Source organism: Pongo pygmaeus, chromosome 15 (genome assembly GCF_028885625.2).
Source record: "Pongo pygmaeus isolate AG05252 chromosome 15, NHGRI_mPonPyg2-v2.0_pri, whole genome shotgun sequence".
Classification (NCBI taxonomy): Eukaryota; Metazoa; Chordata; class Mammalia; order Primates; family Hominidae; genus Pongo; species Pongo pygmaeus.
The window spans coordinates 51,293,828-51,312,912 of NC_072388.2; the positions used below are offsets into that span (position 1 = coordinate 51,293,828).

The 19,085-nt window shown below is 35.1% G+C and overlaps 2 protein-coding genes across 5 annotated transcripts in view; one reads left to right on the plus strand and one right to left on the minus strand.

The window, feature by feature from the left end:
* Positions 1-8,559, plus strand: part of GPR137C (G protein-coupled receptor 137C) — an 82,589-nt gene extending 74,030 nt beyond the window's left edge. For all 3 annotated transcript variants that reach the window (XM_054448659.2, XM_063651597.1, XM_054448661.2), the window contains 4 exons: positions 4,743-4,892; positions 6,113-6,238; positions 6,414-6,532; positions 7,506-8,559. In XM_054448659.2, coding sequence (XP_054304634.1) covers positions 4,743-4,892; positions 6,113-6,238; positions 6,414-6,532; positions 7,506-7,683 — 573 coding nt within the window. In that variant the 3' untranslated portion in view covers positions 7,684-8,559. The remainder of the gene's footprint in view (positions 1-4,742; positions 4,893-6,112; positions 6,239-6,413; positions 6,533-7,505) is intronic.
* A 2,332-nt stretch (positions 8,560-10,891) lies between these two features.
* ERO1A (endoplasmic reticulum oxidoreductase 1 alpha) overlaps positions 10,892-19,085 on the minus strand; it is a 58,800-nt gene continuing 50,606 nt past the window's right edge. For both annotated transcript variants that reach the window (XM_054448592.2, XM_054448590.2), the window contains 3 exons: positions 17,190-17,276; positions 16,972-17,105; positions 10,892-14,452 (listed from right to left, as the gene is read on the minus strand). In XM_054448592.2, the coding sequence (XP_054304567.1) occupies positions 14,392-14,452; positions 16,972-17,105; positions 17,190-17,276 (282 nt within the window). In that variant the 3' untranslated portion in view covers positions 10,892-14,391. The remainder of the gene's footprint in view (positions 14,453-16,971; positions 17,106-17,189; positions 17,277-19,085) is intronic.

Here is a 19,085-nt window from a genome sequence, read left to right on the forward strand (position 1 = left end):
TTGACAGGTTGGCAAACTCACCAAGTGGTTATACAGCTTTTCACATGTCAATCATACCTCAATAAAGTGGTTTAAAAAGAAGACAAGTTGATTCCAAAATTTGTACAACAACGTAGATGATCTAAATATTTCAAGTAGTGCTGGCTGGGCAGTGCGGTGGCTCACGTCTGTAATTCCAGCACTTTGGGAGGCTGAGGTGGGTGGATCACAAGGTCAGGAGATCGAGACCATCCTGGCCAACATGATGAAACCCCATCTCTACTAAAAATACAAAAATTAGCTGGTCGTGGTGGCACGTGCCTGTAATCCCAGCTACTCAGGATCCTGAGGCAAGATAATCGCTTGAACCTGGAAGGTGGAGGTTGCAATGAGCCAAGATCACACCACTGTACTCCAGCCTGGCGACAGAGCAAGACTCCGTCTCAAAAAATATATGTGTATTAAAAATAAAAAATAAAGTAGTGCTTTCCTATAGAATTTTCTGTGTTAATGAAAATATTCTGTAGCTGTACCGTTCAGTATGATAGCTAGCCAAATGTGACTTAAAAAGTGTCTAGAGCAACAAGAACTGTTAGGAACTTTTAGTTTAATTTAAATGTAAATACTCTCATGTGGCTAGTGGCTATTGTGTTGAACAGTGCAGAAAGTAACCCTGAAAATGAAAGGGATTCATACTACATTATGTTGAAACTTAGTATAAAGCTACAATAATTAAGACAGTGTGCTACTGACATGAGAAAGACAGATTAGTAGAACAGAATAAGAGCTTAGAAATCAATCTACACTTAATGTGGTTTATTGATTTTTGACAAAGATGGTAAAGCAATCCAATACCACAAGGAATTTTTTAAACTAGTGGTGCTGAAGCAACTCGCTATCCATATGGAATAAAATGAACCTCCAACTCCATTTCATACCATACACAAAAATTAATTCAAAATGGAACATAGACCTAAATGTAAATGAAACAAGTGAAAAGCTTCCAAAAGAAAACAGGGTAGTTGCAGCAGATTTCTTAGAGGGGCAATAAAAAATAACCATGAAAAAAATAAGTTGATAAATTAGAATTAATTAAAATTTAAAATTTCTCATCAGGCTGGGCATGGTGGCTCATGCGTGTAATCCCAGCACTTTGGGAGGCCAAGGTGGTCAGATCGCTTGAGGTCAGGAGTTCAAGACCGGCCTGGCCAACATGGTAAAACTCCGTCTCTACTAAAAATACAAAAATTTGCCAGGTGTGTAGGCAGGCACCTGTAATCCCAGCTACTTGGGAGGCTGAGGCAGGAGAATCACTTGAACCCAGTAGGCAGAGGCTGCAGTGGGCCAAGATTGCACCACTGCACTCCAGCCTGGATGACAGAGGGAGACTGTCTCAAAAATAAAAAAGAAGTTAAAATTCTTATCAAAGGCAAGACTGAGAAAATGCAAAGGCAGGCCACAGACTTAAAGAAAATGTTTGCAATATGTATATCTGACAAGAGTTGATTGTCAGCATATATAAAGATCTCCTACAACTCATTGATTTAATAAGACAACCCAATTTGGAAGTGGTCAAAAGATTTGAATAGATTCTTCACAAAGAAGATATACAAATGGCCAATAACACAATATTATTAGTCATCTGGGAAATGCAAATTAAAACCAAAATGAGACACCACTACACATCTTCCAGCATGGCTAAAAAGATTGACAGTCCCAAATGAGGCCTAGAATTGGACAGTTTGGTGGAAAAACTGAAACTGACACTTTGTTGGAAGTATAAAATAGTACATCCATTTTGGGAAAAGATTTGTCAATTTCTTACACAGCTGAACTTACGACCACCATATAACCCAGCAATTCCGCTCTTAGGTAGTTACCCAAAAGAGGTGAAAACATACCCACAAAACTATTTGTACAAAAATATTCAAAGACTCTATCTAACTGTCATATAAACAAACTCATATAATCAGAAAGTGGAATTAGTGTGATTTACTTTCTCAATTTTCCTGGGTCTCAGTTTTCCAGGATGTGGGACTTCAGGTGCTAAAACCAGAAAACCCCTAAGCAAATCAGGAAGAGTTGGTCACTGTAATTATCCTCTCAGCAATAAAAACAACTAACTCCTGATAGCTACATCCAAAAACAAGGATGAATCTCAAAAACATTCTGCAGAGTGAATGAAACATACAAGAGTTCATATTCTATGGTGCCACTTACATGAACTTCTAGAGCAGGTAGAACTAAGTTGTAAAAACCAAAGCAGGGGAGCATTTGTGTTTTGGGTTTGGTTGATGGGGAAGAGGTGTGAGGGAAGTTTCTGGAATGATGATGTTCTATATTTTGGTGGAGATTTGGGTTACATGTGTGTATACATTTGTCAGAACTCAATGACTAGTAAGGTGTCTGCATATCTGCATTCTAAAAGTATCTGTAAACACTATTGAACTCCAGTGTTATGGATACTGAGGTGTTTAGGAATGAGGTGTAACTCTTTTTCACTTATCAAGTGTGGGATTTCTTTAAAAGTGGTATGTAGGTGTCAGAGACAGGGAAAGGAAAATCATTCCTTGAGAATTTCTCCTGAGTTGAATTGCTTGTTCTGACTCTATTTTAGGAAGGTTTTCTTCAACTTTTGATAACACTTTCCATGTCGCTGGATACTTATTTTTCATTTTGTAATCCTGTATTTTGTGGGGTGAATCTTTTGTTTTCCAAATCAATGGGTGTCTTTCATTGTTTTATGTATGTAATTTGACTAGAGGTTGTTTTGTTTGTTGTATTAATTCGGCATTATTGATTCTTTGCTCTTTTCTCACAATCTTTTTTTAAAAGCTTCTATAGTATTTACAAATTTAAACAGAGTTTCTCTGTATTATAGCATGTTTCTGACAGTTGTCTTATTTCCCAAAGCAGTGCATATAAACTTTTGCACTTATTTTTGAGGATGGTAATTCTTACAGCATTCTGTTTTCTTGTTCTTGTTTCCTTACTTTTCTTTAATAATACATTACTTCTAAAATTGGATCTGGATTGGTTTAGATTAACTTTTTTATTAACAACTTTTTTTGGATTCACCAAAATAAAATAGCCTATTGTAGAAAATTTTAGCCTTAATTTTTAAGTTTTGTCAGTTTTATTTTCACACATACTTTTTGTGATGGTAGTGTGTTAGCTCAAAAAAGGTGCTCTGTTACTATCCCAACATCTTTCAGGGTATCTTTTATCTTTTAGTTCTTTCTTTTCATATACCTCTAAAATGAGTTGTTCTGAGGAAGTCAGTTATAATAATGGTTCTCAACCCCGCAAGAGCCCCACAAGATCCAGTGCAGTTCTAATAACAAACATTTTTAATTACCTGTTTCTATCCTGAAATTAATGGATTTTTAACCTACCTACCACACATAAAATTCAGTGTAATTGCCTTAATTGTAACATAAAGAGGAAATAAAAGGAGAGCAATTAATAAATATTTCAACATGTTACTTTTAGAGCATGATGTAATAGATATTTGTGTTTAGACACAGAAACCATGAATGCAGCAGCTGTAAATGCAGACTATTACAGGTGTGTTGCATTGGTCACTTGTATACCACAAGCAGTATTGCTGTCAATGTCATGATTTTCTGAAATATTTGAACAACTGATAAAATTCTGAAGAAAACAAAGTACAAATTTCCTTCAATTTACACATTCTATGTGTTTGTGGAAATTTGGGCCTCTATTTAAACTATGCAAACATATACTTCGTTTATATTCAAAACGGAATTAGGTTCTGACTCAGATAATTATAAACAGGTGTTTCATCTTCATGACTGTCCAGGAGGACATTAGAAAGTTATCAAGGCCAGAGGACAGTTAGCTTAGGTGGAGGATTCTCCTGTGACTTGCAAGTCATCTAGCATCCCTGGACCTTGTGCACTAAATGCCATAATTGCCCCTTAATCATTGTGACAACCAAACACAAACTTCCAAAACACTATACTGGGTGTTTCTGTGCAATGGAACCCTTTGGCAAGGATGTCACAGAGTAATTTTTTTAATGCATAAAATAAAATACATAGGATTGCAAAGAAAATGGGTTGTATGGAAATACAGACCCCAGGTTAAGAATCTCTGCAAAAGGTGACTACCACACCCTTCTCCAATATACACGCTCCAGTTGAGAACCACTAAGTTGGAAGGGCTTTTTATGTTGAGGGAAATGGTGAAAGCCATAGTCTTAAAATTTTAAGGATTTGAAAGTACATATGGGTGCCCAGAACATTTGCCATCAACACTGTGGCATCAATAGGGGACTAACAAGCACTCTCTAATAGAATCTAAAAGAATGAAAGCAAGTAGCATAGGAACTCTATTTCTATTCTAATTTTGTATCAGAAATTAAGTGTATCAAACGGACTAATGCTTCTATTTTCCATTCTTTTCTCATTATGTCTAAACTACCTCTTTGATTAACATCAGTTAAAGTTCTGATCTTTTGCCAACTTGTTTATTCATATATTACAAGGCAACCTTGGCAGAACAAAATCTTTCTCCAGCTGCTATTTGGCAAGTTGGCAAAAAAAAAAAAATTACACATATTAAACACAAGCAGTTCTAGGAATAGGAATTGAAAAGCAAGATAATCGAGAGTTTATTTCAACAGGTACTCAGTGCTTTGTAGGAGTGCATTGCAAGAGGTGACCATATTGTATGTACATGAATAGCTTGTCGTGACAAATGTGTAGAATACTAAAGATGATGATTTTTATTTATTTTAGGGTATGTCTCTGTGCCAGACTGTCGTCGTGGGCTCTGTAGTCATTCTTCTCTACTCTTCCAGAGCTTGTTATAATTTGGTGGTGGTCACCATATCTCAGGATACATTAGAAAGTCCATTTAATTATGGCTGGGATAATCTTTCAGATAAGGTAAATACCTACCAAGTATTGCCAGTCTAACAATGTGATAATTAACTTACCCTCATCTAGGAGAACACTGTGGTGTTTGACTTACAAACACATGTATGGAATCTCTGTCTACTGTCAGTAATCATACTTAAAGCTTTGTGTTTAAAAATCTTTATATACCTGTGACATTTGAAATCATTCTTCACAGAGAACTTCTCTCAAAGGAGTATTTTCTCTCTCTTTTTTGGTAAATAATAATAGTGCCACAAGCCTCTCGGTCATATGCTAATTTTACTTATTTTTGTTAATGATGGTGTTTAAATATTTCTAGATAAATGAATTCCCTATTATTAGCCAGTGAATATGGTCTTTATTAGGAGGAAAGTAACTCTCCCCTACCCAAGAACTACATATACTCTTAATATTTGGTTCAGGTTTAGATGTTTAAATAATGGCTTTCATAAAAATCTGGCTTTGTCAGTCTTGATAATGGGAGAGCATTCGTAGTTCCTTGGGTGTCCAGGTATTTGCTATCATAATTCCCAGTACTCTAACTATGCATATTTAACTTCCTAGCATTTCCATATGCTTCCTAAATGTACATTTTGACATAGCTTTGTGTCATATCTTTATAGTAATTTAGCTTTGTACTGAATTTAAGGGCTCCGGGAATACTATTTTTCATTTACCTTTCTAAAGGGAAGGAATTTTCACATGTGGTTCCTTGTAGCAGATTCTCTTCACTCCTTTTTCCATTTCCCTCTTCCAACATCTGATAGAACAGAAACAAATTTAATATGTAGTTTAGGTCCAAAAGCATATTTTAAGTAGAGCTGGGCTGAGTGACTTAATATGTTACGTTTTTCTACAGGTGTAATTAGGGTAAGTGCTGTTATTTTGCCTATGGAGCAGCTGGAACAGTAATGTCTTTAAAAGTCACTCTCTTTAGATTATGGGGCCTAAATAGGAGATCACTCTTTATTATCCATATATTAAAATTGTCATAAACTGATACACTGAAAAAATTAACTGCTTTTTATTCTTTGTAACTTCAGAGCATTTTATGTCATTTAAAGGATAAGTGTCATTTCATGAGAAACCACAAACTATAGAAAGTTTTACAGTTTATGTGCTTGTAGTTGATATATTTTATCTTACCTGACTTGAAACAAGTTAACTGTGGAGGTGATTGCTTATACAATAAACAGATGTAAAAATTCTCTGCCATACTCTGTTTACAGGCTCATGTAGAAGATATAAGTGGAGAAGAGTATATAGTATTTGGAATGGTCCTCTTTCTGTGGGAACATGTGCCAGCATGGTCGGTGGTACTGTTTTTCCGGGCACAGAGATTAAACCAGAATTTGGTATGATATCATAATATTCCCCAATGCTTGTTCTCCTATTTTTAAAAATTATGGAATATTTATATTGACTTTCTATTTCTTGCAAAGGTTAAGACTAAAAATTATAATAGATTCTTGCCTCCTTTCTTAGTGGAAAAGTAAAATCTTCATATGCTATCTAATACTTTGTTCACAGGCACCTGCTGGCATGATAAATAGTCACAGTTATAGTTCCAGAGCTTACTTTTTCGACAATCCAAGACGCTATGATAGTGATGATGACCTGCCAAGACTGGGAAGTTCAAGAGAAGGAAGGTAGATGTAACAAAGCCACTTAGCCTGAATTACTATTGAAATTGATTGAAAAAAACAAATCTAAGCTTTAACCAAAATATGAAAAAAAGGTGATTTGGTGGTAATATGTCAATAAATAAGATCGGCAATACTGGAGTTTAAAGCAGTAGATGTTAAACCCAGGGTGGAACCTGCATTATCAGGAACTACCATTTGACTCAAAGCCTGTGTGCCTTTGGGCTAAAATGGTACCATTTCATTTCAGAATAACTTGTTGGTTCAGAGCTGTTTGTGTGGGGGTGATGCACAAGGAAGAAATACTATTATAATGATTATGTGTCTGTTTCCATATCTTTAGTGCTGGCCAAAATCCAGAGAAACCCTAGATAAAACTCTTGGGAAACTTAATTGCCGTAGGAAGTCTTCCCATGCCCTCCTTGTTACAAAACCATTTCAAGTCCATAACTAGCACACTATTGACTGTGATTCGGGCAAAGAGAAAAGCTTAATGGCTTCAGCTTGATATGACATTTTCTATAATCCTAACTTCATCTGGACAAGTTACATAACCTCAGTTTTTTGAACCTGTTTTTCATCTGTAAGATAGGGATAATAGAACCTATTTCAGAGGTTTGTTGTGAGGATTAAATGAATGTATATGTGTGTCTGCATACATACATACATACATACATACATACATGTCTTAGAATAGAGCCGAGTACATAAGGACTACATTGTTATCATCTGACGATGAAGTTCTACCAGTTCTGAGTGGCATTTATTCATTCTTTTGTAACATACTGCGATATAGAATCCAGGATATTAGATAAAAGTCATTAAATTTGTAGAAAGGCATTATGTTATTTGACAAAGAACATATTTCAATGTATTTGAGTGCTAACTTTATTACAAAATTCATTGAAAATGCTAAAAATTCAAATGTGACTTTTTATATCCTGATCATAGTCCTATGGCTTGCCTTTTTTTGTTGCAGTTTACCAAATTCGCAAAGTTTGGGCTGGTATGGCACCATGACTGGGTGTGGCAGCAGCAGTTACACAGTCACTCCCCACCTGAATGGACCTGTGACAGATACTGCTCCTTTGCTCTTTACTTGTAGTAATTTAGATTTGAACAATCATCATAGCTTATATGTGACACCACAAAACTGACAGCATCACCAAGTCATGATTCTTGAGTTGTTTTTCATAAATGTGAATATTCAATGTGTTTAAATTCCATCTACATAAACATTCCATTATCTGTTGCAACTGAAAACAAAATCTGGAAGTGTGAGTGTGTTTGGTAAACAACACAGCTATTATTTTTGACCTCTTCATAGTAAAATGAAGTAAAATGGAAAGTTTGGAGTAGGAGAAAAGAGAGATTAGATCATAAGGCACTTGATGCTCCAAAAATCCTGACTTCGGAACATCAAATGCATATGTGCACTTTTATCTTTGTTCTGAGTCACTGCAGTCCCCAAAGTCATATGCCAATGTTCACACTGGAATACTGTATTGTACACCAAACTGGAAGGCAATTTTCCTATGAAAATCAAAGCCTGTATATTCATTGGTATGCTCTATACAGAAATCTTAATAAAAATTTTATAGTGTGAACAGTGCACAGTTAAGACATAAAAATGTATCATTCTTTATAAAAATCTACTGAAAATGTGTAATCATTGAAGACAGTTCTTTTAAGCATGATTTTAAAATAGCGACTGAAATTCATTTTAAACAAATAATAGTAGTAATCCATTAGTTATGGCCCGCAGTGTTCTTTGGAGAGCCACAATAATTTCAAGAGGAAAATATACCAGTGAAAATTGTGTGGCTATTTTGAGTAGAATTGGTCAGTTGATTATTTTGTGTAATTGAGATATATGTAGTAGTTTAAGCATGATTCTTGAAGAAAGCAATAGTGACTTTTGCATAGGGAGATTTTGGTAGAAACTTCTTGGGACTAAACAAGTTTAGAGATGCATTTAAGAATTATTCACAAAATGTATAATTCTAAATTAAAACATAAATATATTTTCAAAAGCATTTGATTTCTCTGAAGCATGATATAGCTGGTCTTACCTAGTGAATCAGGATTGTCCTCAGGTAAATGAAATCATGATACATTATTGCAGTGAACTCAAGTGCAATACTTTGTGAGACATATAATTCCTCCTATGATTTTCACATTTTTATATCTTGTATATGGGAAAAGCCAAATTAAATTGAATTCAAATTAATTCCAGCATTAGACTAAATGAGCAAACTTAAGTAAATGTTCAAACTAGGTAAGTATAAAACCACAGGTTAACAATATTGGAGTACTTTTAGAATTACATTAAAGCTGTCTTAAATGTCCTATCCCAAATCTAAAAAAAAAAAAGAAAATGGTAGGCTAATACAGAATTTTAAAATGCACTTTGTACCAGTGTCTATATGGAAAGAAGTAGATGCTGAATACCTCAAGAAGCCAAGGGAACAAGCAACATTAGGAAGTTGTCACAACATGCTCAAAGACAAACTACAATTGTCTGCTATCTATTTCTTCAGAACTGGAACTAATACGACTATCTTTTTCTGTTTTATACTTTGATTAGAATGTTATTTCCTCTCTTACTTAAAATGTACTTCAACTTTTTAACAACTGATACAATAACTTCACAAAAGTATAACACTAGGTTGAAACCCTAAGGAAAAATTGAAATTGTTAATGCTTTAGATCTTTTGGGAGGCCAGTACACAGACAAATAAATTTCTTCTTTTTATGATACAAAATTACTTTGTATTCAATCAGAAGCATATACTTACTTATGTTATTTTGGGTTTGTTTATAAGTTCTCTCATTGTAACCAAATATTTAAAAATGTATAGTATAAAAAGTTACCTGTGGTATTAAGTGACAAAAGCGTACTTTTATTACAACTTCAGTTGTTAGATTTCTTCTCAGAATGCCAACTGTTTATTTTGCTAATAATGTTAGGTATCTAATCATCTAGAGCTGTCTGAAAAGATATGTTGTCTTTGTTAATCCTTGGGGTTCAAGGTGATAAAGTTTTTCTAGTAAGGCTCCCCTTGATAATGTTCCTATTTGACCAAACTAACGAAGATTACTTTTTAAAAATTTTTCAGATAAAATAACTTGGTTCTTTCTGCTGCATTAGTTGATTGTTCCAAATTTAAGGTTTGTAAGTTTATTCTTATCATTGACTAGGGTACCCAAATTCTTGCATTTGTCTCCTTATACACATCTAACACATCACCAAAGACAAATAAAGATACACTCTGGCCCAATCTTTGCTTAAAAATTCCAAAGCACTAGGAGCACTTTAAGTTTGGTCTTGAAAGGAGTTGTTTATAAAATCAAAGGGCTACCGATTCCCTCTTCATCCTGCACTGAAGCACATGATGACAATATCAAACCTTCATTTTTGTTCATTAAAAAGTGAATTTCATTACTTAAGTGTGTAATTCTATAGTGATTAGCAGTATTTGTTTTCATCATTTCACTTGGGTGGCCATTAATTTTGAAACTTTTACCACTCATTGTAGTTGGTTGTAGTTTTATGGAAAATGTAATTTATAGCTAAAGTGGCTTTTTTATGCATAGCTGCCTTTTTTATTGTTTAACAGTGTTTCTCAGCTATATAATCAGTTTCAAACTGGTTGTAAAAGTATAGCTGTGGCCAATGAATGTATTTATTTGTTGTTTCACTAAATTGTAACAAAACACTACTATTAAAAATAAAAGTGTTTGTGCTTTTATTTAGAGTTCTGGTTTTCTTCATCTCTTATAATGGACTATAATGAGTTTCTATCATATAAGGATAAGAACATAGTGCTACCACAAAAAAAAAAAAAAAAACAGGAGTTACAAATGATAGTTTGCCTTTAGTGATCTCATAATTACTTACATCTGGATGTCATATCGCTTAATATACACCAGTTTGACATGAAGTGCCATGCAGTTTAAAATGCCAATACGTTATTAGATAGTACATTTTTATTTATTCAAACATTAAGCTAAGAAAAATTGTTGTATGAAATAATTTATAACAGTTCTCCCCTTCCCTTTAGAATCTTAAACAAGAATCCATTTATCTACCTTATAATCCTAGGAAGGTATTATTTGATTATTCAAGAAATTCCTCAATGATGCTGCCTTTTCCCATGAAAGAAGTTCCTTTTTTTCCCAGAATAGACCCCTTTCATGACCCACCAAAAACCACACCAAATCTTGAATACAATTTCAGCTTTATTGACCCCCTAAAGTATACAAATCCTTGGGACTCTACTGACCCTTGCTGTAAAGTGAAGGGAGTGAAAGTATTTGGAATATATGTAGGACCTCTAATATAATAAAGATGTCACTTTAAAATCAATTTATTCAACAAACATTTATTAAACATTCATATGCCAAAAACTATGCTATGGAGATGCAAAAAATAAAAAGGTTCCTTTTCCTGCCCTTAAAGAGCTCACATTCTAGTAAAGAAGACCTTTGAAAAATAATACAGTACAATTTAAGTGACATACAATAGAGGTAGGTTGTAATTACAGTGGTGACACGAAAGTGGAAGTTAGATGACTCTCCTTGAGTGAAGCAAAGGAGGTTTCACAGAGGAAATGCTTATGTCAGGCCTGCAAGATGCATAGGAATTTTCCAAGTGGGGAAGGATGACTAGCACACTTGATGCTAAGAGTACAGCATTTACCAAGGCGGGAGGCCTGGCCAAATGTGGCTTCTGAAGAACTATAAGTCTGTTTCACCAGAACATTCAGTGGAGGAAACACATCACACATCAGAAGACCTTGTACACCAAACAGAGAAGTTTGGCTTTCTCCTGAAAGTTCCTGAAGTCACTGAAGGGTATTAGGGAGTAACACTGTCATAGTGCTTCTAGAAAGCCTGCTGTGGTAACATTGAGCAACAGAGAGGAGACCAGCTAGGTATAGGAGGCAGGTTAGTACTGTAGGTATTAATAATAGCAATGAAGATGAAAGAGTGATATATCAGAGAGGTGGAGATAAAATCAGTAAAACTTAAACACTAAATGATAGGGGAAGGTGGAGGAGAGGAATGAGCCTAGAAAACTTAGAATATAATGGTTCTAAAATTAACCAAAGTAAGGGACGCAGGCATTAGAGTAGGTTTTGCAGAGTGAATGTTTTAAGACACACACAGGTGTCTCTGGGACAACCAAGTAAAGTGCAACAGGCAGATGGATTGAAGAGTTTGGCTAAAGATAAGGATTTAGGAACTGCTGAATTGAAATTACCCAAGCGTGAGAAGTGGTGTTATGATTAAGAGAAAAAAAAAATGGAGGTCTGAGGAATAACATTAAAGGAATAAATGAAGAGGCAAAAAAAGGGGGCGGGGGGGTGGTTCAGGAGTGAGCAAAATGTAAGAAATCAAGGGAATAAATCTTTAAAGTAGGGGTTGTCAAAAATCTCAATTACAGAAAAAAAGTCAAGTAATAGCTTGTGAATTAAACTGTGGATTTAGAATTAAGATTTTAGACTTCACAGGAAGGGACTGTTAACTACAGAGCCAAATGGCAGATTTTAGTTAAGGAGCCAGTGGAAGGTGACAAAGTAGAGGTAAGAATATTCCTTCAAAAAGATTGGCGGTTAAAAAAAAAGAGGCCAGGCTCAGTGGCTCACGCCTGTAATCCCAGCACTTTGGGAGGCCAAGGTGGGCGGATCACGAGGTCAGGAGATCGAGACCATCCTGGCTAACACGGTGAAACACTGCCTCTAATAACACACACACAAAAAAAATTTAGCCGGGCGTGGTGGCGGGCGCCTGTAGTCCCAGCTACTCGGGGCTGAGGCAGGAGAATGGCGTGAACCTGGGAGGCAGAGCTTGCAGTGAGCCGAGATCGTGCCACTGCACTCCAGCCTGGGCGACAGAGCAAGACTCCGTCTCCAAAAAAAAAAAGGAAGGGAAGCATAAGATGAGAGAGAGGGACACACACAAAATGGCCATTTGAACCCACACTGTATTTTATATTTTATATACAGTGATCACTTCATAGTCTTTTGAGTCTCCAAGAGGATTGACTTAATTAATGGGTTAATGTCTTTCCTTTCCTGCCTTAGAGAAAAATGAAGTGACAGAGGAAAATAGGACAAAGTATTGAACTTAGTTCTGTGATTATTCATTTAAAATATACTGAATACATATGCATACATTCATCCAACAAATATTTATTGGATACCAAGTATGTGCTTGGCACTGTATGAGGCCTTAGGGACACAGAAGAAAAAGTATACAGCAGTGTAAACTGACATTTCTTAACCACTATATAAATAAACCCCACTTTACTAATAATGTGACATTTCAACATGTTATACCTGATAAGACATATGTAAAGAGGGCACATGATTTTGAGGTATATAGCTTCTTTTTCTCTACAATTACCATGTGATATAAATTCCTAAACCCCTTCAAATAGCTTTATAAATGAAGAGCTTCCACTAGTGAAAGCCTCCCAAAATTACAGTTCAGTTTTAGGGAGACAAAGGAAATGAACTTTGTGTATAAAAAACAAAAAGGAAACTGGGTATGGTGGCAGACACCTGTATTCCCAGCTACTTGGGAGGCTGAGGTGGGAAGATCACTTCAGCCCAGTCGTTCAAGTTCCAGCTTGGGCAACACAGCAAAACCTTGTCTCTAAAAAAAATTTTAATAAAATAAATAGCCTACCCTAGTACTATACACATCAAGCATAAAACGGGCAACAAACCTCAAAAAGAACTTTAGATTGGAACTTGAAATTATTATTTATTCTAAGGCTTACAATATTATAGTTCCAGAATTGTGGGAGTTTTTTTTTCTGAGAAAATCATTTTTAGCAATTATTCAGTATTACACACTGAAGTATTTAGGGTTAAAGGGGCATGATGCCTGTAACTGACTTTCAAATGATTGAGGAAAAATTTGTGTGTGTGTGTGTGTACAGAGAAAGCATGAAAGATAAAGCACATATGAACAATTAGTGAATCTGGGTAAGAGAGCTCTTTGTACTATTTTTGAAACTTTTCTGTAAATTGGAAATTATATAAAAATAAAAAGTGTTCCCCAAATTTTATTTAGTATTAGTGAAAGTATTATGAGAATAAATATATAATCTATTCAACTTTTCACAATGTTTAGAAATCTCCTGTGCCTTTGAGTTGTTATTGTATGTTTCTACACACAAAAACAACCCAATCAAAATAGCAATATACTTCTAAAAGTGATTTGTTTCATACCAATGTATTTTAGGATTGCCAGATAAAATACAAGACTCCCAGTTAAATTTGAATTTCAAACAAATAATTTTTTAGTATAAGTATTTTCCAAATATTCCATGTAACATATTAAAAAACTAATTGTTTTATCTGAAATTCAAATCTAACTGGGCAATCTTTATTTTTATTTGCTAAATTCAGCAACCCTAAATGTATTGAAAAATTCTACGTTGGTAATTATGGGTCATTCATGAGGCCTCCTTAGCATTTTCCTATTAAATGCTTGTCACATTTACCATAGTTTTATTTATATTACATATTATTACACAAAATGCTAGTTTGAGAGACTTAGAACATTCACTTTTATCATATATGAATTTGATAATCCTCCTTTTATTCAATATTTAACTTTAAAATTTGTACCACATTATTAAAGTATTACTTTTACTCACAGTAGTATTATACATAGACTTAACACAATTTTTTAAAAATGTGTTTACTTAAAACAATATAATTCTCCTTTACAAAAGCAATTTTATATAAAATGTTTGGCTTAAGACTGTCATTGCTATTATGCCTTTGAATGAAATTCCACTCTTTGGCCTCCATTGTCCAGAACAGGCACATATCAGCTTGTTTTCTTTAATGAATATTCTGTAACAAGTTCCTGAAGTTTTCTAATTCTTTCACACTTGTAGAAATTCTGTAACCAAAAAATATTTCACTCAGAAACCATCTTAGATAAATTTTATCTGTAAAAGTTATTCACCTTGCATTTTAAAACAACATTTTTAAAGTAATTTATTTCAATAAATTTAAGGTGCATAAACCATTTAATGGATTTTAATATATTTTAGTTCTTAATTCGACATGGTAAAACTAAGATATTAATGTCTAGAAATTAGTTATTTTAAAAGTATTTAAATACATATGCCAGGTGCAGTGATTCACTCCTGTAATCCCAGTATTTTTGGAGGCCAAGACGGGAGAACTGCTTGAGGCCAGGAATTTGAGAACACACGGAGACCTGGTCTCTACAAAAAAAAATTAAAAATTGCCAGACATGGCTGTGTGTGCCATGTAGTCGTAGCTACTTGGAAACCCGAGGTAGAACTGCTTGAGCCCAGGAGTTCAAGGTTACAGTGAGCTATGATCATGCCACTGCCCTCTAGCCTGGGCAACATAGCCAGATCCTCTCTCTAAAAAACCAAATTCTTTTAAATAACTAAAATAGCCAGGTGCAGTAGCTCATGTCTGTAATCCCAGCACTTTGGGAGGCCAAGGCGAGCAGACCACTTGAGTCCAGGAGTTTGAGACCAGCAAGCGCAATGTGGCAAAACCTTCTCTCTACAAAAAATAAGAAAATTAACCAGGCATGGTGGCGTGTGCCTGTATCACAGCTACTCAGGAGACTTAAGATGGGAGAATCTATTGAGCCTGGGAGGCAGAGGTTTCCGTAAGCTGAGATCACGTTGGTCAATCAAATACATAAGTATGAGATACATAAATATTAAAATACTTCTATATTTTAAGCATTCATAAGTATACTCCCTTACTTAATATTAAAGTGTATAGTATTTGGTATAAAACGTAAGTATACAAATAATACAATATAGGTACAAGTATTCATAAAAGTATTCGTATGCTTAATATTAAAGTACGAAAGTATAAAGTATATAAACACAGAAATATAACTTTTTAAATGCGTTAAGTATATGAATACTTAAAATATACCATATTTAGTAAATGTAGAAAGAATCAATGCTATTGGCCTATAAAGAGTAAGAGTATTAAATGTATGACTACGCTGTTTTCACTAATTTTTGTAAAGTAAACTTTGTTCCTTATTTTAAGTGCACTTAGCTCTGCTCTCAATCATGAAAAAAACAGAATAATCAATGAAATATTAACTATCTAGCCCCTGGATGCTAGAGACACAATTTTGAAGGTCAATTATTTCAAGCCCAAAATTGTAATATTTTTTAAATGAGGAAATATAGTCTTTTAAAAAGTGTTAATTTTTATAAATCTCAGCATTTCTTGCATGATAGGCCAGAACGAAAGGCATCCATACTTAAATATTTTAATGTAAGTTCCTTATTTCATGCTTTTCTTTAATCATTTTGATAGGAAATAATTATTTTAAAAAGAATTATTAACCTTTTTATATAATGGTGAGTTCACAAAGACATTTACATGTACACCTATGTTAAACAGCATGATTTTTCTACCACTATCACAAAAATAATTGGATAGGAAAAAAAACTGCTTTTAAGCAATTTTTAATGTACAAATTCAATAAGATGAATATTAAAATTCAGTGAGTAATTATAATTATGATTTTATATATACATATACACACTTTTTTTTTTTTTTTGAGATGTTATCTTGCTCTGTCGCCCTGGCTGGAGTGCAGTGGTATGATCTCGGCTCACTGCAACCTCTGCCTCCCGGGTTCAAGCGATCCTTCTGCCTCAGCCTCCCGAGTAGCTGGGACCACAGGCATGCTCCACCATGCCTGGCTAATTTTTTGTAATTTTAGTAGAGTTGGCCAGGCTGGTCTCGAACCCCTGGCCTCAAGTGATCCACCCACCTCGGCTTCCCAAAGTGCTAGGATTACAGGCATGAGCCACCGTGCCCGGCCCTAATTATGATTATAAAAGTCAACAGATGAAAATAAAGACCATCATGTACTAATTGTATATGTCTACATACTTGAGGTATTTCATAATATCCCATAATTCTGTAATGAAATGATTTCTTCAAAAAAAATATTCTTGGCTGGGCACAGTGGCTCACGCCTGTAATCCAGCACTTCGGGAGGTGGAGCCAGGCAGATCACCTGAGGTCAGAAGTTCAAGACCAGCCTGGCCAACATGGTGAAACCATGTTTCTACTAAAAATACACACACACACACACACACACATACACACACACACACACACACACATAAATTAGCCAGGCGTGGTGTCACACACCTGTAATCCCAGCTACTTGGGAGGCTAAGTTGGGAGAATCGCTTGAACCCAGAAGGCGGAGGTCGCAGTGAGCCGAGATCACACCACTGCACTCCAGCCTGGGCTACAGACCACAACTCCGTCTCAAAAATAAATAAACAAATTAAATAAAAAGGATATTCCTTACCCAGTTTTTTCTGAAAGCATATATGTTGCTTTAGACTTACTTGGCTACCAGAAGCATTTCAGTACATTCAAACTAACCTTCCAAATGCGTTGAATAATGATACTATTTCTTGTCTGGTTAGATGGAATTCATAACTAGGTCCACTTTCTGGCATATTTGCTATCAATTTCTCAGAAAACAAGATCTTCAGAGCAGTGCCCAAACCCTGAGTCTATAACAGAAATAAAAAAAGAAAAATTAGAAAATTATTCATGCAAAGGGTAAATGAGAAATAGGAATGACTAGATTTGCTTACCTGAAGCTTTCCCCACAGACGACATTTAAAACAACCAACACAATCCATAATTCTTGAAATATTTCTAAAATGCAGTCGAAAGTCCTCCTGAAAACAATTTAACAAAATTTTATTAAGATGTAACATACAGTCAATTAGTAAGTATTTTCTAAGCACGTTCTATGTGCCTAACACTGTGCAAGGTACTATGGGATACCAAACATGAGAACAGCACTAATATTCATTGATTCTACATACCAGATCCTTACATATACAATCTCATTTAATCTTCACCACAAATCCAAAGGTAGATATTGTTATAATCTAGACCTAATGAATGTAAAAAACAAGATTCAGAGTGTTTAGGTAACTTGCCTAAACTCCCACATCTAGTAAACAAAAAACTTAGAAACCAGGCCTGTCTGACTCCAAAGCTAAACTATCTGCAAAAATATACAAAATAACTTTGTCAAGGTGTCCATTGTAGGTGATTAACTATATGTCAATAGGTGGAGAAAGGAGGGTGAGACAGGGTTAGAGAGCATCATTTACCAGAAGGAATGGAGGGAGGGAATGAGAGAAGAAGGCAAGAATGGAAAGGAAAAAAAAATCCTTTGGTTTCTTTTTTTTTTTTTTTGAGAGGGAGTATCGCCCTGTCACCCAAGCTGGAGTGCAGTGGGGGGATCTCGCTCACTGCAAGCTCTGCCTCTTGGGTTCACACCATTCTCCTGCCTCAGCCTCCTGAGTAGCTGGGACTACAGGCACCTGCCACCACGCCCGGCTAATTTTTTTTTTTTTAGTAGAGCCAGGGTTTCACCATGTTAGCCAGGATGGTCTCGATCTCCTGACCTCGTGATCCGCCCGCCTTGGCCTCCCAAAGTGCTGGGATTACAGGCGTCAGCCACCGTGCCCGGCCCTTTGGTTTCATAATAGTTCAACCACAGCCCTTCTTTCTGGTATGAATAAGGTAAAACAATCAGGTCTTCCTTTGTTAGTATTAACATTACTATTACTATTAACATGCAAAAATATATAAAATATAGTGAACGCCATCTACCCACTACCAAGTTTTAGAAAAATTTGTCACAAGTACAATCGAAGCCCCTCATGTTATCTCTCAAGTCCCATATCCCACCCTCTACTACTATATTGAATTTGGCATTGTTCCCTTTTTGTTTTTATGCTTTTAATACATATGTATACATCCATGAACCCTAGAATATTATATCATTTATAATAGGGAGACATGCATCCAGCTAATCTAAACATAGTATATGTCCTTAAGGAATAGGGAAAAAAGAAGGGAAGCCAAGAACACATCCTTCTTTTCCTTCAATGGAAATTACCAATTGATCCTCCAAGAGACTCCTGTACCGGACTAAGAGGGGAATCTCAAGCTTACAGTATTCTTAGCAGGAAATTTGACATACATCTCAGATAGAACATCCATTATACAAATTGGCCTATAATTTAGGCAGCACACAGTATTTCTCTTTTTCTAATGTGATAAACCACACACTAGGCTCAACCAGATGAAGGCAGGACCACAAATCTAAAATAGGAATAAATCAATTATTGGAATCCACTATTCAAAGGAAACCTCAATTTGCTCTGGAGACAGACTTTCCCAACATGCTTTATTCAGTTTGTGACTTTCAAACAGCTGTAACATGAAAAAAAGTTTTAATAGGATCTAAGATGTAATATCTTTATTAATTAAGACAAAGCCCAAATTGTTCATTTTTACCGTATCTTAATAGTATTCTCTATCTTAGTTTCAGTACCTGTCCAGTAAGAGGTACTATTTTTTTATTTTTATGACCACATGACATGCAAGCAACAGGTACTAATTTTAAACCTACTTAAAAAAAACTAACCAGTAATATTACTCTACAAAGATTCTGTGATCTGATTTTA